At 37.9% G+C, this 24,150-nt stretch overlaps 1 protein-coding gene across 1 annotated transcript in view; it reads right to left on the reverse strand.

Moving 5' to 3' along the window:
* Positions 1–24,150, reverse strand: part of NT5DC1 (5'-nucleotidase domain containing 1) — a 128,010-nt gene that overhangs the window by 45,326 nt on the left and 58,534 nt on the right. The window contains exon 7 of the mRNA XM_058021427.1: positions 1,612–1,786. Within this exon, the coding sequence (XP_057877410.1) occupies positions 1,612–1,786 (175 nt within the window). The remainder of the gene's footprint in view (positions 1–1,611; positions 1,787–24,150) is intronic.

Consider the following 24,150-nt stretch of genomic DNA (forward strand, 5'->3'; position numbering starts at 1 on the left):
TTAATAAAGGATTATGGAGGTGCAATTTGTAAGTGTTGATATCAAGAATAAAATGCAGTGTTGATGTCAAGAATAAAAACCAGTTACCCTGGTCAAATAAAGTTAAGGACAGAGATAATAGGGGTGAACCTAAACTGTATTCCAGTACAGCAAAAAGTAGCACAGGTACGAAGAGTCCTTATGTCTCATATGAGAGGCATGAAACAAACAAAATCACTAAAAGGTTTAGATTTTCAGGAAAATAACCCCACTTCACTAAAGTCTAATGGACAGTGGAGTACTCAGTTCTCCAAAAGCTGCTTGGAAGCCACACTGCATGAATCACTGGAAAATATGATTGTAATAAATACCATAGAACAATCTACACTTCTGTGGAAAAGAGAGATATCCTTCTACCAGGATATCTTTTTCTGGTGTTTTGAAAGGCAACTGATCATTTCTGATATCTTGCTTACTGTCTTCCAGCAGGATTTCTACAGCTACCTTCAACAGCTGAACACTATTCACCAAGGAACAGAAAGCCAAAATCATTGTATGTGGCCAAGAATTTACTTTTATACCAAATTTTCATTTAGGAAATAACTAGACAGATTTACACAAAAGAGGTAATTCACAGACATCTTGCTCATAAAGGAGAATAGCTTTTTGTCAGGAGGTAGATTTGTCCCTCAAACGAGCAAGTTTAATGTTCATGCAAAGCAGTGAGAACTGGCACAGCTGATGCTTTGTTTTAGCATTTAGCCCAGAGAGTACAAAAGAGAAGTCATACTGGCAGGACTGGTTTGGAAGGTAGCTCTGTCTTTTACCTTACCTGCGGTTTTCTTACAATGTTGCCGTATTCATTCTGCTGTTCCCTGGCATATCCTGATAGCCAAGGTAGGGTCACACTGAACTACTTTATTTCTTGGATTAATGATAAATAAACCGTCTCACTCTGTCACCTCACTATTTGCATCACTGATTAATTTATTTTCTAGGTAAGTGACAGTTGTGCTGAATTTCACTGAATTTGACTCGACCAGCCATATGCTTAGCATTATGCTACAAACAGCTACTGTGATCAGCAACTGCAGCCTCCACCAGTTGCCAAGGGCAATAAACTGCCTGCTGTATCTTTTCTGCTGTGAAGAAGCACATTTCTCGTGCGCAGCCATCTTTCGAAAACCACTAATGGGAAAAAGTACTGGTAAGATTCTCCTGCAAATTTACTGCGAGGAAACGTAATAATACTACTAGTTGCATGCACTGCTGGAGAAGCAAGAAAAGAAGTGGCTTAAATAAGACAGTCTAGCAAAAGTTTACAATAAAATTAGGAATCAGATGGTGCACAGGATATTGGCCTGAAAGATAATGCCCTGGCATCTTCAATCCCATCATGATGCCTCCAAAAGGATGCAGGTTGTGAGTGTGGTGTGGGTCAGACACAGTTCACAGGCTCACTGATGGACTACTCTGTCTCTTGTAACACTCCACTAGAGAGGGGCCCAGCGGAAAACTCGGAACCAAATAATTCACCATACATAAACAAAACTCAAATTAGCTTACCAATAACTCAGGCTTATCTCCAATTGTTGTTGGGCAGATATAATTTGAGATGGACTTTGCACTTACCCAAGAACATGCTCACACAGAAGCCTGCAGTAGTCACTGTGAGAACTGGTAATTAACAGCAGAATCTTCCCAGCATTCTTCAGTTGTTTCAGCCACTTTTTTACAGACTCGGGACATCTTTGTAAATATTTGTCTGGATGATTTTTCACTTCTGGGAAATACATCCCACAGTCTTCTAAAAAAATGAAAACATAATTATGTTATCCAATCCTGCTCACAAACCACTTAATCCGCACAACAAATATCCTTTTATGTGCAAACAACAGAATTAAAATAAGGCAAAGCAAAGTTTAAAATTTTCTCTGGGCTGTAATACAATAGAAACCAAAACTCCCAAACAAACCAAGAAGATTCACTGTAGCAGAAATAAGATTGCATGACTTTCTTATTGTGGAATTTTCATAATAATTTGGTTTGATGTTCTTTTGCTCATAATAGTCAGTAGCAAAGAAATTTCAGATTATAGTTTCATGCAGGAAATAATTATTTCTTTTCGCCTTTGCTCAATTTTTGGATACTCAGTTTGTGATTGTAAAATGAGCTAAATGTTTAGAGAGTAGTAAGTGCCTAAAATTCCAAAGAACACCTGTTCACTTATTTCTGACACTACATTAGCATTGACTGATCAGTAACATCCATTTTATTATATTTGCATTTTCCTCAAGTAGCACTTTATCTATGAAAGGTTGATCAACTGGCAAAGTCTTGTAGGTATTTGGAATACTAGGAAGAGATGCATAAAACTGCCCTATTCCCTATTCAGCTTCAATAATGTTCTTTTTGCCAAATAAAACAGCAATAGAATTTTGCAAATACACTTGGAATGTAAGATTTTAAAAAGTGTGGAACAACACTAACTTGGCAGTAAAAGTTACCTATTCATTAAAGTCACCAATAAATATTCATCTTGTTATAGCCCATAGCAGCTTTACCAAAATGTCAAATTAACATTAAATTTCCCTACGTATTTCTTCTGTGCTCAAATCCTCTGAAACCAAAACTGTCAAGCTAGTTAAAGGTTTAAAAAGAAATACAATAATTGTAGAGACAGAAATTATACCAAGTATTTGGCTCTCAGTCTGTGTGTGTTATATTATAATGAACATCATCACAGATTATTTTTCTTCCAGCACTTGTTCTATATGCAACTGTCTGTGGTCAACTTTGCTGAATGATTTAATAAATCCCAGACATTACTTAGCCTTCTGGTATGTGAGTAATGCTGTTCTCTAGTTTGAAAAAATAAGATTTAAACCACTTGAACTTTAGCTATTTAATGGAAGAGAACATGCATGTTTGAAACAGTAGTATCAAAGAAAGACGGAAAGATGCTGGGAGCTAAACATTGTTCCATACACTACACATTGAAACATCTACAGATGGCAGCAAACAATAGTCTTCCAAAAGAAGATTCAAATTTGCTGTTATCCCTGGAATTAGACAGGAGGCAAAAAATGTATTATTCTGTACTACAACTTGGCAGATTTCTTCCAAAAAAGTAGACTGGTATATCTGAGAAGAGTGTCTCAAACAAAATCTCCCAACTCACAACCAGGCCACTCTTCCAGCTCTTCGCTGTGTTTAGGCCAGGCTGGGTAACGGTGTCTACCAGGGATACAAGCCTGCTCCTGCAGCCACCATTATGGGATGCCATGACATTTGCCTTGAGAGCTAGCCAAGAACAATGATATTTTTGATTAAACAAAGCAGATTTATGAAAGAAGGTTTCCTGTTGTGTTTTCCCTCCTTCTTTCCTGAGGCATGAATATTATTTGGGATGAGCAATAATTTCTAGGAGCAGAATCTGCATTTTTTTCTCCATATTATAACTAGCAATAATATTTCATATGCTATCCTATGACAATTTTTCTTTTTGTGTTTTGGAAAGTGCACAACATTAGATGAGAAGAAAGGGGCACACACAAACAAAGCAGGCTTAGCACTAGCTCCTACAGCTACAAACAATTAAAACAAAGATGGCAAAGTTCACTTATATAACTGGTGACCTATCACTCTTATCACTCTCAGATGAAAAGGTCTGTTTTACTGTTGGATGCTCTTTGTTTTTCTGTCCTTATAAAATCCCTTCCACTGTCTGTGACCATTATTTGATGTGCAATTTAAAGAATTTGAGTTAATTTAAACAAAACTGTCTTATCTCTCCATAATCTGTGCAGTATCTTTTATGTGACAAATCTATTCTATTTGGCCTTTGAGCTGCATCTGCATTGGAAAAGGCCAACAACTCTGGGTTCAATATATGAGCTGAAAGAGAGTCTTATTCCAGCTTTCTATCTAGACCCTGAAGCCCAGCTGTTAATTGCAGACAAGCAATGAATCAGTTCTTGACACGGAGATCTGAAATTTGCCTCTGGGCTGTTTGCCATATCAGGCAGAGGCAGCTCAGAAGAATCCTCATTAAAGCATACTCTACTGTAATTAGACCAGCCCGGCCCAGGAAAGCAGAGTTTGACTTAATTCCTAACATACTATTGTATCTGGTGAAGACAGTTTGGTGGAATACAAACTCATACCTGTAAATGAGTTTAATCACCAAAGCTTGCCAGATTTGATTGAAAGCCACATAAAAGCCAAAAAACTTCCTCATTAACCCAGGGCAGGAGCCAATTTTGATGAGTATAGCAGAACCACAGGCACCTTGTTGGCAGAAAGAATTGTGGAAGCTTTAACATGTGATGGAGAAATAGCATCGTGTCAAGCCTTCAAAATCAAATGGCATCACCAATAAAGCCATTTTCCCCATTATGGCATAGGTTTTACTATGTTTTATTAAAGCAAACAAACAATAAAAATAAGAAGAAAACGCTATTAAACAAAGCACCAGTGAGAAATCGGAAAAGAAATAATTTTATCAGAGATAACAGAGGAAAGCAAAGATGAGTGCTTACACAACTGTCATACAGCTCGATTCTTGAAAAACCAAGAAGTAGTTCATCAGAGTAACACTGTTCTGGAGAAATAAGAAATTTCTCTAGCCTGTAAAACCTCCCTGACGATGCTTATGGGCCATCCAAATTGGAAAATATTCTTATAAATGGAAATAAAAGCAAACTTTAGGAAAGTTTTGTTGGTCCACAGAGTATCAAAGTGGGGGACTTGTGGTCACTGCCAGATCCACAACTGATGGTTTGTTATCTGTACATTGCCTAAAATAAAAGCTCTACTTTTTTTCCTCTTTGTTTTATGAATATCACTTAACATACAGCTATATGGACATTGACATATATTAACACATACCCATATATCAGGGAAAGCAAAACATTCACAGAACAACTGTCCCAACTTTCACCTCAAATTCTCTGTTGTTTTCAGTTACCTTCAAGCATGCCAAAGCCTTCATTAGTAACCTCTGGCTCTTTGGCAGTGTGAACACTTACACAAAATACAAAGAAGTATTTAATAAAAAAATTCAAAACAAGAAGCCCGTGACAATCAACATAACAATTAACATATTTACCCCCTGTCATTTTATGAGAAAACTTAATCCAATGATGTGGAGGAGGAAAGTGAATATCTAAGCATTTCATACACAACCTTGGAATGTACTATGTATATGTCACCACGGAACAAATGTAATTTTTCAATTTCCATTCCTGTTATTACACAACATGAAGTTTATCTCAAATCTCTGAAATACAGCTTGCTTTAGCAAATTAGCAACTAGACTCTTAAGGGATTTATTTTAATCTTCCAAATATACTTTCAAAAACAATTATCGCTTTTGCAGTCCACCTTTCAGAAGGTATCCTTTCAGAAAAATAAAAGTATCCTTTCAAGAAAAAATTATACATTTTAAGCTGAAGATGGAAATAGAAGCAATTAAAATGAATTGTCTAGAACCATCACATATGCCAGAGCCTCTTATCAGATCAGCATCTTGGTGTATTGTCAAAGCAATATTTCCTCTGTCTATATTATCAGAGGTTCCTTTTGTGTCCAGCTTGGAGTTCAGTTTTTCTTCTTTTATCTGACATTTTAATTTGACAGTTAATCTGATTTTTAATCTGACATTTATCTGACATTGTGCTGACTTGTAATTTAACTGCCTGAGAGCTGTGATAGCAAGTGTGATGGGAATTATGTAGCTGGAAATGCTGGAAATGCAGAACCCCCAGACCATACTCAGAGAGAGGCTGCACAGTGCTTGTTGTGTCTTCCAGCACAGATAATAATCCAGTCCTTAAGCCAAGGACCCTTCTCTACTGTAGCCACAAAATTACTTTATTGAAGTATGCAGTTTGATACTTGTGGGGAAAAAAAAATAATTCTGGATTTCTCTTGTGCTCTGCATTACACTGCTTCTCCCCAGCAGGGTCAGTTCACACTCACCTGGCCCTGGACTCCTTTGGATTCAATGCCAGTAAATCTGCACTGCCAGGACACTGCAGTTTTCATCCCTTAACTGCTATTTGGATTATAAAGTGGGCAAATGTTCAAGGGGCACCTTTCTGGCAAGGTCTTAGTCCAGAACTAAAACACAGGAACAGTGTATTTCTCAGTATTGTCACTGCTTCTGAGGGGAACTTACTTGATTAAATTAAAAATAATTTATCTGCTATTTATACAATTTAGCTAAGCAGAAAAGTATGAAGCTAAAAAAATATCACTAAAATTCAGCCAAGAAAAATAAACTTTACACTACCAATTTGTAGCTTGTATTTAGTGGCTTTAACAACTAACAATCTCTTACAATGAAAGCAGTATTTGGAAATGTGACTTTTCTCTCTTTTAAATTCAAAGGCAATATGATAACTTAGCTATTAATACACATAACCAAATTCTCTGTAGCTCAGCCATGAGAAAGAACTTCTAGTTCTTCTTTTTGTCTTAATGCTGGTTTGCAGATAACAGTTATTCATTTGATTAACAGAACAGAGCTGCAATAAATGTTACAAGCAGCGATGATACAGACAAACATATTCACTGGTTATTCCTATGCACTGTGGCCTTACAGCACTTCACGTTTTTAGAGAGAACAGAGAGACTTCTTTGACCATTGTTGCTGTCTTCCTCTCCTGTCTAAATAAACTAATACAACAACTATCATAAATATTCAACAGAAACACAAGAAAAGTAACTTCATCACAGAAGATTCTGCAAAAGAACCTAAATTTCAACTAATGAAAGCAAGTAGAAGAGCAAGGGGGTGATGGTTAAAATTACATTAGGCAAGTTGTCTTTTACTGCCTTTTATTTAAGCTGAAGTGTGTTCTTGTAGGAGCAGCAGAAGCAAAATGAGAGACAGAGGGAAGGAAATGTTTAAATAAAGCAAGATAAGAAAAGATAATGGTGACGCAGGAATGACTGGACAAAATATGGTTACATTCTGGAGGCCTGGGATGAGGCAGATATCAGGAACAGAGAGCAGCAGGAAGAGATAAATCATCCTCTCCTTCCCCCAGGAGATAAAAACTTTTAAAAACAGAATAAAAGGATGACAGTCCTGGAAGACAGGAGGTTAGGAAGAGGCAAATGTCATAGGAACAAAAATGAAGAGTGACAGATATCACATATTTTGAACTTTCATGTTTTCTACAATTGTCTCAATTCTTTAGAAAGATTGAGAAATTCTTTAGAAACACAGTGCCATTTCTTAAAAGGCCAAAGGGTTAAACATCCTGGTCCAGTTCAGGCAGGAAAAACACCAGCTATTTACATTTCTTCATTATTAGGAGCAGACATGAAAACAGGATACTAAGTTTGGAGACAAAGGAGATTTTAATTTTATGGTACCAGATCTCTCATTCTCACCTGAAAAAAAGAGTGAAGCAGCATTTTATGATAAAAGAGGGGGGGAAAGGAGCATGGGTGAATTAGCTAGTGGAGACCAGAAATTCAGAATAACACCTCAGCGAGTTTCTGCCTGTCACAAAGCTGAACTTTGCAACCCAATGAAACTCTGCTTGTTGCAGCTAAGAACTAGCTTATGTGCCAGACATATGAGGAGCTGCTTACACACCAGTATCTTTCAAGCTGCTCCTGCATGTACAAAGGGAAGAGAAATGTGACAGAAAAGGGAAAAAAACCCCTGAAAATCAGACAGAAGAGAGGAGGTAGGAAATATGAGGAGAAATAAAAATCAAACCAGTACTAAGAATAGGTTTCATTCTATTAATAATGCACAGTTTTAAATAGGGAACATATATTAGGATGCCAAGTCAAATTAAAGAAAAAACTTTTCCTCCTGTGTTCTCAGAAAATTAGGTATTTCTATGATCATAGTGTAAGCCCTCTGCATGTGGCACTTGAGTTCTGAACTAATCACATATTACCAGCTGAACTGCAGGATCAACTGGGTCTTCATTTGCCTCTTTTGCCTGTGTATCTGTCAAAGATGTTTACCGCCCACGTAACATTAATATTCTCAATATTTTTAGCAACATCCAACTCTGGCCAGGCAGAAATAGATCACATTTTCTAAAATAATAAACTATTTTCCAGTGATGACAACTCTGTGCTCACGTTGATTAATTTCAAGGGGGTGACCATAAGGTAAGGGTCCGTGGTGGGCTAGGAAAAACATGACTACTTGGATTAATAGTGGCTGCAGTGCTATATAAACACTTAATACACTGAAGGAAACATTTTAGCAGAGCACACACAAAACATCACCTCTGCAAATATTTCATGGGTCATTTCCTCTTCTACTTATTTTCTACTCCTGTGGCCTATGAGAAATTTACTGCAAGATTTAAAATGCTTTGGTAGCTAAAGATAGGTCTCCAACAAAAAAGGGTCTGGTTGACTAAAAATTTTCCTAAGGAAACTAAGAGCAGATGTTGTTTCTTCTGGCTTAGTATTATAAGGCAGGAACTACCACTCTCCCTCCTTTCTGAGTTGAGGTTCCCATGATAAAGGCAGTCAGGATAGCACAGGACCTTTAGCTATATTTAAAGGGAAGTCCTAATGTCTAAATTAGAAGCTACTACTGCTCTGACATTTCTTAGCTGAACATCACCCCCCTCTTCCCCCTGTGTAGCAGGGAGTAGAACCAAAGACCTCTGATGGACAACCCAGAACCTCAAGGCTGTGCAAGGTTTAAGGGCTTGCCCTAATCAAAGTCAGCTTCAAGGCGAGGCTGTATAATTTCTTGAAAACTTGTCAACAACTTTTCCCCAAAAACTCTTCAAGCAAGCTTAAAAAGTACCACTTCCTGATACCCCCACCATTTCCTATTAAGAAGAACCCCATTCAATCTGCCCCTAATCTTCACCCTCCTGCTTGCTAGCTCTGCCTCATCTCCCACCACATTGGCAGTGTCCTGGACGCAGAACAATCAAGACTCAATGCCACAGCCAGATGCTGGCATGGCTTTTGCATGTTAGTGTTATTCCTACTTCTTACTGAGGTCCATGGACACTGAAAGAGAAATCTAGGCTATTTTCATATGTTTTCTGTTCTTACTGGTGCTCCCAAATGGCTGATTTAACTGCTCCCACAGCCAGAGTAAGCCCCACTCTGCAGTCCTTGCATCGTGTCATCCCAAGCTTGCAAATGCCTTCCTTTAGAAAAAAGTACACAAATAAAAGAAGTTATGAGAAGCACAGATATGTGGCAAAGTCTGCAGCCTGACTTCACTGTGACTGCTGACACATGACACTTGTAAGGAAGTTGTCTTCATGTAGGTAGTTTGAATGACCTTCCACAGTTTTATACACACAAGTCTTGGAGAGAGTATTTCTTTCTTTCCTTGTTTTTTCTTTTCCTTCTGCTTTCATGTTAATATTTATATCAATTGATATTTATTTGTAGCAATGTTTCCCCAACGCACTACAAAGCAGGAAGGATGTACTTTGGAGGTAGGACAGGATCTGTTGCTATATTTTAGAAGAAATTATTTATTTCTCCAAAGAATTCACTTCCTTGCCTTACATTATCATGCTAGTTAGAAGCATAACAGAACAGATTTATCAAACAACATGAAACCAATCAATTTCTGATGACACTCTCACAACCCATGGGCTGAACACTAAACTTGTGCAGAGGTAACTACCCCTTGCTGGACAAACATTCAGTTAAATTAGTCTGATTCCCCAGATCCTCCCTACAACTACAGTGAACAATCTGCAGGAAAAATCTGCTTTGTTCCATTGTCAAGAATATCTTCTGATAGGATTTATGCAACACATTTATGCTTGGAAGTAAAAGACTGAAAGCTGGCATAGGGATTGCTCAAGGCAACACAACTCACATTTTTTCCTCCTGTTGAAGATTTACATGGATCATTTGTTACATAATTATTACCATAGTATTAGTACTTACAGGAGGACAACCTACCAGTGGTAAATTACCAAAAAAATCCTGGAAATCTCCATCCTCACCTATACTTTGACTGCTGAAGTTACTGATCCTTATACACATATTTATCATACAAACTTGCCACAGAAGTATATTCAAGATTTTTCTTCTACATACATTATAACTATTTGCTCTCAACACCAACTTTCCCAACAAATTTTTCATACTTCAATAGTTGCCTGTTAAACTCTACCCGTTGTCAATCAATTCACATACCTTTAAAATACATCCCCTGGTAAAGACATCCTAAAAATCACAAAACAATTTAGGATGGACGGAGGAAATTGTTTTGTTCAACTGAATGCAGCTAAGTAGGTAGGGAATGGAATCTGTGCTTTTATGCTTGGTGTGGAAATGAAGTACATAATGAAGAAATAAAATATAGTAGATAGATATCTTATAATAACACAGACTACAGCTGCTGATAAACTAAAAATCCTACTCAGCTGTCCTGCTCCACGAAGAAGACATTACAGGTAATCCCTGCTTTTGAGATCTCAAATCAAAATAGCCCTGGACAAGAGATGAAACTCTTTTTGAAGCTTTGAATGGACCAGCTACTTGGAGGCACTTCTTGCTGCAAGAAAGAAGTTTAAGTTCTCAGAAAAGTTTTTCCTGGAAGCAGCAGCATCATGTACCTCTTATATTTGCACATGTAGATATTAACACACAGAGATACATATATATGTATACTAAAGAAAACCAATATTTTTCTTAAAACAAGAAATAATCCTTTTCTGTCTCCCAAGACATTGGGCACTGACAAGAACAAATGGTTTAAATTCCAACTTCCAGGTCTACAGCTGCAAACTTTCCAAATGGGTACAGATGGACCAAGAACTGTAAGCAGACTCATTTAACTTCCTACATAACATTCCTATGCAGACGCCACATGCGGTCTTCAAGAACAATCTGATTAGCAGTGGGAACCTGCAAGCAACAAGTGCCACAAGAATGGGGTAGGGAGAAGAACTCTGTGTAAATTGGGGCATTTAAAATGGTATCAGAAAAACCTGTCAGAAAACAAGACATTGCAGAAGAGTGTGACCAGGGGAGATTCGTGACAGGCTATTCTCCTTTCATGTTTATGGCTACCCTGCGTATACACAAAGTTACCAGCCACGTGCTTTCTGTGATCTCATTATTTTTACAACTTAAAAGTAGAGTTCAACAATTACTACTCATACTGTAGGTGATGTACCACCTGCTGTTATGCTTACTATCACATTTTAATACATAAAATGAAAACCTTACTCTTCTTGCCTGGGATCTCACCCTAGCCATCCTGTTAATACAGCTCTCCAATCACACACATACAAAGTGCTTTTCATGGTTCTTGCCTATAGAGCTGCATAGATCTGGCTGCAGAGGAATATTTTCAGTTCCTGTGTATTAAATACTAACAGGAAGATGTACCAAGAAGGGCCATCGGGATAAGGCTCAAGGAGCTGAAATGACAAGGAGTCAGAGTACGTTCAGACTGCGCAGTGAAACGCGGTATAAAGGCGTTCACTGATCGCGAAGAAGCCGGCACAGCTGGAGGAAGCAAGGCTTCCACGTGTGCGCATTTGCTCTCCATCTCATCGGGCCACACGGCTGCGGAGAGAGAGAGAGAGCAACTTCCCGGAGCAGGAGCTCATCGTTCCCGGCGCTCCTGCCGCCCCCGGTCCATCGGTCCGGCGCTGCCATCTAGCGAGGGGCGCCCGGCACCGGCACCGCAAAGCGCCGCAGGCTCCCTGCCCTGGTTTAGACACCACGGCTGTCGGGAGCGCAAGCCCCAGCTATTCATTTTCCCCCGCTTCTCTAGTTATTGAAACCTTCTTAAATTTCAAGACAAAACTTTTAAAGTTTTGAAGAAGTGAAACGTGGAGTTCCACAGCCACAAATGGCAGTGGTCCCCAAACAGCAAGCGCGACAGGTCAGGCCATGGGTGTGTGAGGAAGGCTTCATGAAAAACACTGGGTGATTAAACATAAATCTAAGAGGGGAATAAAAACAGTCTTCAAGCATGTACAAAGCTCATACTTGGGGGAAAAAAATAAAAAAGGAACAATCTGTTGTCTGAGGCACAGGTCAATGAGTCAAGAAGCAACAATCTTACACTTCTGTAAACCTAGATCAGAAATGATGAGGTTTCTGATTTGAGTAGTACTGACACATGGGAAAAGCTGCCAAGGAAGTTGTATGATCTTTGTCAGTGCAGGTCTTTAAAAACAGGCTAGAAAGCCATCTGTTAAAACACCTAACCCACCTTTTTGGCAGTGGTGTGCTAAATACAAGTTATTTTCTACAGCTCCTTAAAGTACTGTGATTATATATTACCAATGAATATGCATCCCCATGTCCATCCATTGCTTTAATGAGCCATGCTAGTGTTCACCTTTATCAATGTGATATGGATAATGACACTTATGGGCACATCAGGAGAATTTACTAGCAGGCAGTAAGAGGAATGAATTCAGCAAAGAGCAGCAGCACAGTTCTGTTAATCACAGTTTTTGCTAACCTGAACAAGAAGTCTGAAACTTATCCAAACAAAAGAGATACAGCCAGCTGACTTCATGCTACTTTGATTGCAGACCATCTCTTTCCCATTTGTACCAGCTCATTTGCCACAGGAAGGTTGAGAGGAGCACTCCTAATGCTATTTTCATGAACACATAGACTCCATTATTTTATGGCCAAGCCACCAGCTTGAGAACAAAGGAAAAAAGCTGCTTTCCAGAAATTTAACAAGATGTACGGCCTCCATTAACAATGCTTTAAAAATGGCACAATTAAATGAAATTATTCTATGCAAGGCTCGTGTGCCGAGTTCCTCACTCTCTTATGGAGAATGGAAAAGAAGAAATTAGTTAAAATCATACCTAAAACACTGAAAAGGTAGTCGCTGGTCAAGCTGTCAGCAAGAATTTTGGAGTTTATAGTCTAGAGAAATCTATTTAAAAGTTACGAAGAAAATTTTTCTGAGTGCTTTGTTTGTGATTCTGTATTCCTATCTCCCCTGGTTTGATTCTTAACCTGTTTTAACATTATCCAAACAACACAACAAACAGATGAGAACTTTTGGCTTTCTGAGGTCATTTTTGTATGGATCTCTGCAGCTACTAGCAAGAAATTCTGGAAATTAAGGGCAATTTATATATTTGATATAAAATAATAGAATCATAGAATGGTTTAGGTTGGAAGAGACTTTAAAGATCATGTAGTTCCAAATCTCCCTCAAAATATTTAAGTGACTACAGAGTATCTCTTACATTTATAGTGTATTTACAGAGTGTATCCCAAAACGCTGTGGCTGTTTCTGTCAATGCAAACTTTACAGGACTCGGTGTTTCAGGTTTCTTGCAGGCTGGCAGAGGTGGCAGAGGGCGCCTGGGAACCCACCCTGCTCAGGACAGCAGTGGGCACTCCTGGGCACGCTGCTCTCCTGGGTGGGCAGGCTGTGGGGCAGGAGGGTTTCCATGCACCTTCACCGCCAACAACCTTACTCCAGTTTTCTTCCTCCTCACTACAACTTTAATTAAAACTTTAATGAGAAAAAGCAGAAAGCAAGTGCCTGGTTACCACTTGAACCCTTGCTAGGCTGCAAGGAAGGAAGTCCTGCCATTCAAATTCCACTTACATGGGGCTTAGCCAAACAGGATGGAGTATTTATGAAAGCAAAGACTGCATGAACAATTCGTATTTGTATATTTAAAATGTTTGTAGAGGCAGTTTCCACAGAACAACAAAAGTCTTCCCTGAATATTTATGAAGAAACCAGATGACACACAAACAGTTCTTTTGTTTTCCAGCTTGTGGGACTGGTTATTAAGTTCCAAGAAAAGAGACATATAAGGAGACCCACTTCTCCTTTAGTCTTTAAATTACTATTCCTACCAAAGCCAATGATATATGCACACCATGTATGCATTCAGTACCTTACATTCTGCAAAAATCAGACAACATCCTCATTCATTTATTTTTTGGACAGACACTGGAACATTAATGTGCAATTATTCTGTTAATATAATTTGTTGTATGTGCTTTCTTTTATTACTACCCTTCTGCTGGAAGAAGTTATTTGAATATGGAAACGTCTTGAATGAATGCTGGTTTTAGACAGTTTATAGTGATATAAGACATAAACTATGTTTTTTTCATTAAAACACTCCTATCACGACCAATGTTAAATTATATCAGCAATAGTGGCTACATCACAGCTGCTTTTTAAAAGGAATTTCTCTGCTGTATAAGGACTCAAGATAAACAAAAAGAAAGACAAATAAAGGTAATATTTTATTTTTCCTTTTTAAGTGCAAATTTTCAGACATTAGAAACCATTTGAGTCTGACAATAGCATAGCAGATATATGCCTGAGAGATATGTTGCCTCAAGAATTTGCACATATCTGTATTCATTATGAAAAATTGCTACAAAACAAAATACAATTTGCATATATTACACACACACATGTAAGATGTATTTGTAGAAAAAGATAAATATACTTATATGGAAAGTGCCATTATTACCATTATAGTAATAAGTTTATGGGCTAGTGGATGGAATAAAACAGTAACTATACTTAGATAAACTTTAAATTATACATAAAGACTTCAATATTCTTTAGAGAAAGGACTACAAAGTCTTATGTGCTAATTTGTTAGGCATTTTGAAACACTTATGACTTTTTCCACATGTACCATCATTCTTCTACAGAAATGCATTGCTAGAAAGTATGAATACAGCATCACATGCTGTTATGAAAAGAAAAATATAGAATTTATAATAAGAGTTTTCTTGGAATTTTTATTAAACCTCATACTCTTTCATGATTAGCTCACCAGAAACATTGGGGTAATAAAAGTACTTGGTTGTTATTTGACCATGGCTGACTGTGTACTACAGTAAGGTATTTTATATCTTGATAGAAGTATGCCTCTTAAGGATTTGTTCAGAGTCCCATGACAAAATTCACACTGACTTCAGTGGCATAAGAGTTTACAAGGATCTCACTCTCCTCAATATAAGAAACAGAGCACCAGTAAATATTACTTTATTCACTCAAAAAACACAAGCTGATTTTGCTCCTACTCCTGCTCTCATTTTAATTTCTGTTGCAGATGATTACAAGAGATCAAATAAGCAAATCTAAGCACCTGGCAGATGGGAACCTGTACCTGCTTTCTTTACTCCCTCATTGAGTGTTTTATTTCACTGTGGGGACAGGTTTAATGCACACATATACAATCAGTCACTCCATCTCACCTGACAGGCAGTAACTTTTTATGCCACTTGCAAGCTCAGCAACATGCCCTGCAACATGCCAATCTAAAAACACCTTTCACAATGCTCACCTGGGAAGTTTAAACTCTTCCTTTCCAGCTTGTTTAAAATATCCTTTGCTTGAGCCAAACAAAATGGATATAAAGAAGACTGCAGGAGTCCTAGACTGGGGAAAGTACTCTGGCTTATTAAGTGCAGAGAGCTAAACCAAACAGGTGGCAGCATTTCCCCACAGTGCAGTAAGAAGCTTGTCTGAGTGACTTACAATCTTAGGCATGCAAGAAACACTTTAGATGCTATGTACAAATTTTGGCTACATGGTATGAGCCTCACATTTTATCCAGTCAATCTTATTTGAGTTTTAAGAACAAGTCCAAGTTCTAATACAGCCGCACTGGGAATGATTTAAATCAGAAGAATGCTTACATGCCATTTCTTTTCCTAGCTTGACAGCTACAAATAGCTTTACATTCTATTAAAAAAAAAAAAAAAAAAAAAAAAAGGAAAAGTAACGAGTGCTTTCTACACAAAGCTTCCAAAATTAGACAAACTATTTTTATTTAAATCCATAAAACTAAGGAATGCAATGAGATACTATAGTAAAATGAAAGGGTTGTATATAGGGAATATAGGGAAGATGGCATTCAGACCAAGATGGGAAGGTACGTGTGTGGCTCTTTACATTCACTGCAATGATACCTGAGTGTTTCTCTGAAAATATTTACTGAACAAAATTTTTTTCTTTTTATGCAAGATACAGTAAGTTTAAATGATACTTTTACAGATTACAGATGCCCCCATTACTGTAATGTAATTGAATTATAACTCTGGATTTAAAAGTCACCAAGCACTGGCTCTACTAAAACACCAGAGGGAGCAACTTTCACAGAGGAGTGAATACTTTTATTGCAAACTCCTGGCTACTGTGTTTCATCATTTAGAAGGATACAAAAGAATTCAGTCGGATTACCTGGCTGGGAATGTGCCCTTCAATGCAAAGCCCTTCAACCTGAGATGAAGTAACGTGTAACAAGGAGCCCCGAGCAGCAGAGAAAGTGAGGATGTGCATCATTTGGGAAGTTGCAGTTTTTATTCACAAAACTGAAAAAATCTTCTGTTACTGAGTAAGGGACAAAAACTAACAGCCTTGACGTATTGGCCTAATAAAGGTTATTTCAGTACTGTTTTTTTAAAAAATTGACTCACACTCCTCCTTCACAGCACAAATCACACTCAGTTGTGACACACTCTTCTAAAAGACTAAAAAAAAGAACAATAGATATGATCAAAGTCAAATCTACCATGAAATGAACTGAGTTACTTGGAAAAAACACATTTTCTTGTCCTTCATTGGAGACTAAACTAAGCAAGGCTCAAAGAAAAAATAACCCAAATCAGTTGTCTTTCTGATGATTCACATGTGAAAACAGATCTCACTCAGAAGTGACCTTGTTGCTGAGTCTTAAATGGGAACTGAAACTTCACAGCTGCTCTTAAGGACTGATCAAGGGGCAATGTATCTGCACTGTTAATACAGTCTAAAATTTATCAGGGATAAAAATCCTTTTATGCCATTATACTGCGTCCAGTTTGGTCAGAAGACATTGCCAGCCACCATACAGTGAGATCCCAATGGATTTTTTTTCACAGCTGGTGGCCTGTTGTTCGTGGTGCCTTGTTCCTGAGGGACCTCTAAGGTCAGGAGTAGTCTTCACATTATGATCAGCGCAATTTCTCCTCATAAAGAATTTTTCGGCATGCACATGTCTTAGTCCTTCCTGCTCTCGCCAGTGAATGGTGCTGATCTGGACTGCTAGCAAATCATTTTGTATACACAAAATGCACAGGAAGGGCTGTTTCAAACCAAAGAAAAGTTTGTGGTGGTTTCGGTGTCTGCTTTCAATCTAAGAACAATGAGTTTCGGAAAAGAGGGAGGAGGAGGAGGAGAGGAGAGAAGAAAGTCATAGGACTAAGCCGGGGAAGCAGAGGGAGAAGGGAAAAAGAGCAGCCTCTTGAATGAGTAGAGTTTGCGGCCATGGAACAGCAACAGCAGCCGAAAGCAAAATTTCTAACAGGTTTTTTTGGAACTGGTCTGATTGGTACCGTAGCAGCAAACCAGCACATATTTCTTTCCCTCCACACATTATGACCCCATGGGAGAAAGGCATCCCAAGGATCTGATCACCACAATTACTACAAAACACAAAAATCTGGGTGCAAGGAGCAAGCAAAACCTGCCTAAATGACAGACTTCACAACATACCCTCCAGCTGTATTTAAGTAACTTAAGTCTGTCAAACAAAAAAAGTAACAGAGATTGCTTTATTGCCCCAGGCCACCTTCGGGCAGCAATAGGAGAGTTTCTAATGTATTCTAATTCTAATACACAAAAAGTATTTTCCTTCTTCTAAAGTACAGGATGAAAAAAGGAAAACTATCACTATTGACTTTTAAAGATTGGAGGGCATATTTGAAAGTAGAAAATAAAACTGATTTTGCAAACTCCACAGAGTGTTTTCCCTTCCTTTTGGTAAGCACTGCAATTAGGGAGTTTGCACTTCACCTGACCTAGCAGCTGGACCACTCCACTCATCCTTTTTAAGCTCCAAGGAAGAGGCTGTCTGGCACCTCAGCAGGCTACTGAGATCCAGCAGCGCTGTCACTGCCTCCCGACTGGAAACAATCCTTTCCAGCCCTCTCACATACCACACAGGTCTCACAGTTCAACCCTCAAGCTCCCGGAGACCACAAAATATTTGGCAGTGCAAGAAGTCTATGATCTTTCCTGTTTGGCTTTGCTCAGAGCTCTATAAGGCAAACAGTTGGTGCAAAGGCACAGGAGGCTTCAAGGGTTTCAGCAGCGCTCTCCCCTTGCATTTTGGTTTCTCTCTCTGTCCATGCAGGCAGCTGGCTGGTATCCTTCAGCCATTTGGAAGTCAGTATGCCTCTGAAATACACATTAGTGCCCCATACTGGCTTTCACGCTGGAAGGTGGATGCATGCCATATGGACAGTGACTGGATATATTTCACACTGTTTTCAAATCTACCAGCACGACAGTTCAAATCATCTTCTAAGGCTGATGTAAGTTACCAGGGTGATAATTCTGTGCTCAAGTACTTATCTGGCTTCCTGACAGATTTATTTGATTCTTATAATTCTCCAAAAATAGCACACGATCATGTATAAGTTTTTTAAAGTTCTGTCAGAAAATCATCATCATCATTAAAAACTGCACACAAAATTTATGTTCCTTTTAATCTTCAATCCTTTCCTAAGTACTTTGATTTTTTTCAACTTCTTTTTAGAAAGAAGCTGATCTCTTTTTCCTGACTCTGACAGCAGTACAAACTTACAAAGTAGCTGGCACTGCACAGAGTTAGATAAAATACTCCATCAGTATTCTGTCTTTTACATCCTCATTAAAAATGAGTACAATAATAACACTATACATCCAATTTCAAATAACTTCATCTATTTTACCATAAGAATACAGTTTTAAATTTAGCAAGAAAACTTATATTTAGCAGGAAGGTTTTTACTTAGGAAATCTCAGCTTTGGACTTATAAAGCAGTTTCAGTAACTTCAAGCCAGGTAAATGCAAAAATAAATGTACCTTAAAATATCAATTTGATAAAAAAGATGTATGCAAATAACACATAATTTATTTTTTTAGGGGGGGAGTTGTGTACATTGATTAAATTTTCTCTACCAGTTTTCCTACTTTATTAACGCAGAGACTGAGGCAGATCCAGGCTGGTGATTTAGAACAAGAATTTCATGCAGGTGCTAACTCTGTAAAGGGACTATCACAGAAGGCTTATTGCTAATGATTTACTGGCAGCTAATTGCTTCTGCTTGGGCTAAATAATTAGCAAACCGAAGTGTACTGAATAAATAAGAGTTTTAAAATCCAAGCAAGTCACCTTTTAAGTTGTTTCATGCATCCCAAGAAACCCTGAGACAATCCACTGACAAAACTTACCCAAGGACAACAGAAAATATTTTCCAGTTCATGAGGTCAGGAGTAAGTTGTTGGTGATCAAGCAAATCTTTCATTATTAGTTTGTGGAATCTAGTAAGTGTATTTTTTCTTCAGTGGTTTGCTTTTCCAGAACTGGGAAGTACTGGTTTCTTTCCCTCCCTTGCTAATGACTAAGATGCGGTGCTATGCTGGGCTGGCCAGAGGCAGGGGACAAGAAGAATGTGTGCTGTCTCCTTTTCTCTAGACAATTTCAATGTGGCTTGAAAGCAAGTCCTGTCCAGGTCAGCTTTAATAAGAAAGAGAATTCTTGCCAGGGATTGTGGTTACCCTCAAGACTTCATGTAAAACTCTTGGGAGCACAAATATAAATTCCATTAAAAACTTGCTATATTTTAGCTTTCAAAAGCAAAACCCTAGTGTGCTTTGTAACACAGATGAATAGCTAGGATATTGAGAATATTACCAGATTTTTTAATTCATGAAATCTACACCAGCAAAAAACTGGAATACTGTTTGAATCACAAAGGGGTACTAAAGACTCAATATGTCTACTTTTTCTTGATTCTTTTTCTACTACGAAATATAGAACTAAAAATGAATAAATCAACCACTAATACTCTTGTTTTGTTAAAATATTTTTTCTTTTTGTTTTAATTACAATCAGAATGCCCCCTTTTTGTTATTTCTACCAGAAAACTTTATTTAGCTTTCCTTTGAGAAAGAAAATACTACTGCAGTTGCAACACAAGCACCTTTGTCATTCTAATAGCTTCACTAGGTGGTTTATTATCACTATCTCTTTATGCTCCTTGGAATAGGCAGGTAAGTTCACAGAAGTATAGTGGCATAAAATCTAAGCACCACAGACAATAATATCAGATCTGTCCTCTGGCAGGTCACCCAATATAATAAAGCTTTGCAGTAGGTCAGGTGTGGGCATAATCACCTCTTTTTTTTGTTTTCACATTTCCCAAAGCTCACTACAATAAACTCTTTATGCTGACATTATGACTTCATACTGATTTTATGCTAAATGTAGATCAAACACCTGATGCTTTATAAAGCTGAAGTGATAGGAACCTCAAAGAAAGTCTGCTGGGACGAAGTTAACCTTGATGATGTTTATGGAGAGAAATCCTATCAGCACCCTACACCAGTGCTTTATTTAATGCATGAGGCCCTAGGTGCCTTAAACCAGCATCAGTTCATCACTGAATGTGAGCACACACATTCAGATCGAGCTAAAATGAAAGTGTTTGAAGATGCTCATACTCAGACCCTAAGGATGTTTCTAAATGCTCCCTCCCTTCTACAGCTGTCCACCATTACACCAGTTTTGGAGTAGTTACAATGTTCTATTAACTGCAAACACTGTTTCTGTGAAAGCTTTTCTTTGTTTGAGTTTCCATACAGATTACCTCAATTTCTTTCCCTTTGCTGAGGGAACATTTGCAGGTGCAAGTGGAATGCTGGCAAAGTCCTGAAACTGTGGGAGATCACGGAGAAGAGCAGTGCTGGGAATTCCTGTCTGTGCCTCAGGTCTTGCAGGGCACATTTTCATTGCCTTTACCCCAATGCTGTGAAAAACAGCCAAAACCCCCCAAAGCAATTAATGCCAGCACTGAGGGGTCCCTTCCAGGATTGTTCCTGAACAGAATCTCTCCCCTGAGTTACACAGTTCCACACACACAGTTCCAGCTACATAACGTACGGCTACGCTGTAATTGCTGGGTAAGCAAAGAGGGAGAATGAGAAGTTTTTCTCTGGGACATGGAAATTTCCCAGCTCTGCAAGATGAGGACAGGACTCCATCATGAATCGCTGGCTGGGTAAAAACCCAGCCTAGTAAAAGGACAGTTCTTAAGGATGAGAGTCACCCCACCTAAGGCTGACAGTCCCTAAATCCGTGCAGGATGGCAAGGCTTCTTTTATAGTTGATGGAGACAAACGGGTGTCTCTAGCATGTTGCTGTTCCCACTTGAGTGTACACAGATGTCTAAAATAGACCATGTGAGTCACACGCTACAAATGCCCATTTCTTTCCTTTGCTCCAAAAAAGTAATCTAGACAACAAATGCCTAATTGTCAACATCCAGAGTCCACTTGCATGAAAGCCAGTCTGGCTGGAAGGATGTGATTTGTTCAGCTGGACTAATTAAACATGAAGATCTCTAAAACAGGACAAACAGCAATGATTAGAATTAATAGGACTGATGAACACTGAAGGACTAGAGGCATAAGACTGTCTGAAAATAAATTATCTACTTTTCTATCCGCTTCCTCCTGTCTTTCATGAAAGATGAACATTGACTATGTAGATAAACAGGACATGCCCCAAATCTTGACTGTCTTCTACAAACATCCACAATCTGGGGAAACTGAAATGTTTTAGCTTGAATACAGCCAGTGTCAGAGGCCATGGGGATAAAAGTAACCCTTGAACTAACATTTATGCTAAGCAAAATTATGTGGGCTTACACCTTTTACTTGCATTCACTCTTCTCATTAAATTTTGTACTATGTCTTTTACTGCAAATACTGCAAATCATTATCTTTTAGATAAAATTAAAATATCTTTAAGATCTGGTTAAACTGAATTAAAAAAAAAATAATCCAAACCCAGAGTAACTGGCTGGTCCCTGTCCTAAATCTCAAGATACCTCAGCAGGTAACAACAGCTGTTTCTGCTTCATTTCATAACTTGGATTAAGAAACTGGTGATGTCTGATTTGCATGAAAAGCCTTTTGCAGACATTAAATGGTCCAGCATATTCCCAGTGGGGAACATAATAGCCTCCTTTAACACTTGCAAACGAGAATATTGGCTTCTCTACTTCATTAGTAACTTTCCAAAACCTCATTGACTAAACATTTGAACAAACTAGGTAAATAATTATCTTTCTCTCCAGTTGATACAGAAGTAAAAATATACAGTCACCAGTCACTGATGGTGAGGTATTTTAATTTCATAAGAAAATATTCAGTTGGGATGGTCTTTGTAACTGTACTGTACTCCCTTATTTACTGAATTATGTTGCTTGGATCATGGTCCAGTCAGTTACAAGAAAGAAATGAAGGAGCTTCAGTCCAAAATGGCATTAATCAATTGCAATTCTTCTTTCCTGTAAAGCCATTGGCTCAACACTACAGCATTTCAAAGTACTTCTAGATGTAGACAGCCAAAGGCTCCATGTAATGGGAGAAGCACATCCACTACTGTGGGGCATGTTTTTACAGGCATTTGCTCTTTTTTCATTTCCACATCCATCTGGAGAACCCAGAACCAATAATTCTGTGATTGTTAGTGAGCAATGTGGTGCCACTGCAGTATTATCTTACATTTCCTTTGCAAAATGTCTTTTAGTCTATTACTTTTTAATGATTTAAAACATTCATTTCACATCTTAGTCAAAGTGTTTTGTAAAAGTTGTCCTGTCACAAAGATAAAGGCCTTTTTTTTTCCCACTTAAGAAATGATACAGTCACTGGAAACAAGCTTTGACTAACCAGAAGCTCTCTTAAAAATGTGCAAGTAATACAAGCTTATTTTTACTGTGCATAGCTATTCATTTTACCAGGAAAATAAACTATTGGCAGAGAGGACATACTTGAAACCAACTTTTCAAGAGCTCCCTTGAGATTTATTTGAAAATACAAGTCCTCTCAGACAAAAAAAAAAAAAAAAGAAAAAAAAAAAAAAAAAAGAAAAAATACTGATGAAGGACACCTGAATTTCTTCATATCAAATATTCAGGTATTTATTGGAACTTGCATCTCAATGAAAGGGAAATCCCTTTATATGATGCCTCCAGATCCAAGTGGACAGAAAACAATATTTGAAAAAGCAGAAAGCCTAAAATGACTGGATACAAAAAAAAACCAAAAAACAAAAACCAAAACAACTTAAAATGGCAAAATTAATTGCTCCTTGAAAAAATAAAAAAATGTTCAAGAAAATGCCAACAACTTTTTCACCTACCAGGGAATAAAAGCAGCACTAGAGAAGTAGTTGAAACATCACAGTAGAAATCAATGTGAATCCCAAATTAAATGGAAATCTTCAGTAAAGTCAATGTGTAAGTATATGTCCATAATCATAGTCAAGGAATAGGCAAAGTTTAAACAGCTTAATGCACCTGAGCCTACTCACAAGCTCCCTTTTATCTCAGAATTCTGAAAAATGGCCATATAATTATTACCAGACCCAACAGAAAGATTTTTAATGAAGATGTTACCTAGACAGGGCTACAAAATATGTTGAAGTCATAACAGCATTTGTGCCAACACTGGATAATAAAAAATGACTCAAAATTTTTTATCCTTTCACACCTCAGGCTCCATATTAATCATATGATGAAATTTGAAGGAAAGAATAATTAAAGGTTTGAAGGTAAATGAACAATAGAATAAAATGTAACATGGCTTTAGAAAAGGTAGGTCATGTCAGACCAGTCTGATTTTTTCCTTTGATAGGACACCTGATTTTCCAGACAAAAGAACTGCACAGAGAGATTAGATTTTATCTAAATTTCAGCAGAACATTTGGTAAGGTGCCACAATGGAGATTACCTGATACACTGAAAAAAAGAAGGTTAGAAAAAGACTGTGAAGGTGCTGACTAAAGTGACTGTTCACAGCCAATGAACTGTGCTGAAAGGGAAACCTCTGGGCTAAAAGAGATGACTCCAGTAGAGCTTCTCCAGAAGCAGTCTTGATATTAGTTTTATTTCTAATTTTACTTTTGTGATTTCACTCCTAAAGCAGAAATGAATACAAAAAGTTTGGGGGAAAAAATAAAAATAAAGAAGAAGAGCACTGACAGGGACAAGAACACCATGAAAAAGAAAAAAACGGAGCAGAATATTAAGCATGGAATGGAAGTGCAAAGCTGAGATAGGATTCAACTCACCCAAGCTAAAAACTTTGTAACTTCCCAGTTCTTTGTATAATCACTAGAAAGATGTGA

Source organism: Melospiza georgiana, chromosome 3 (genome assembly GCF_028018845.1).
Source record: "Melospiza georgiana isolate bMelGeo1 chromosome 3, bMelGeo1.pri, whole genome shotgun sequence".
Lineage (NCBI taxonomy): Eukaryota > Metazoa > Chordata > Aves > Passeriformes > Passerellidae > Melospiza > Melospiza georgiana.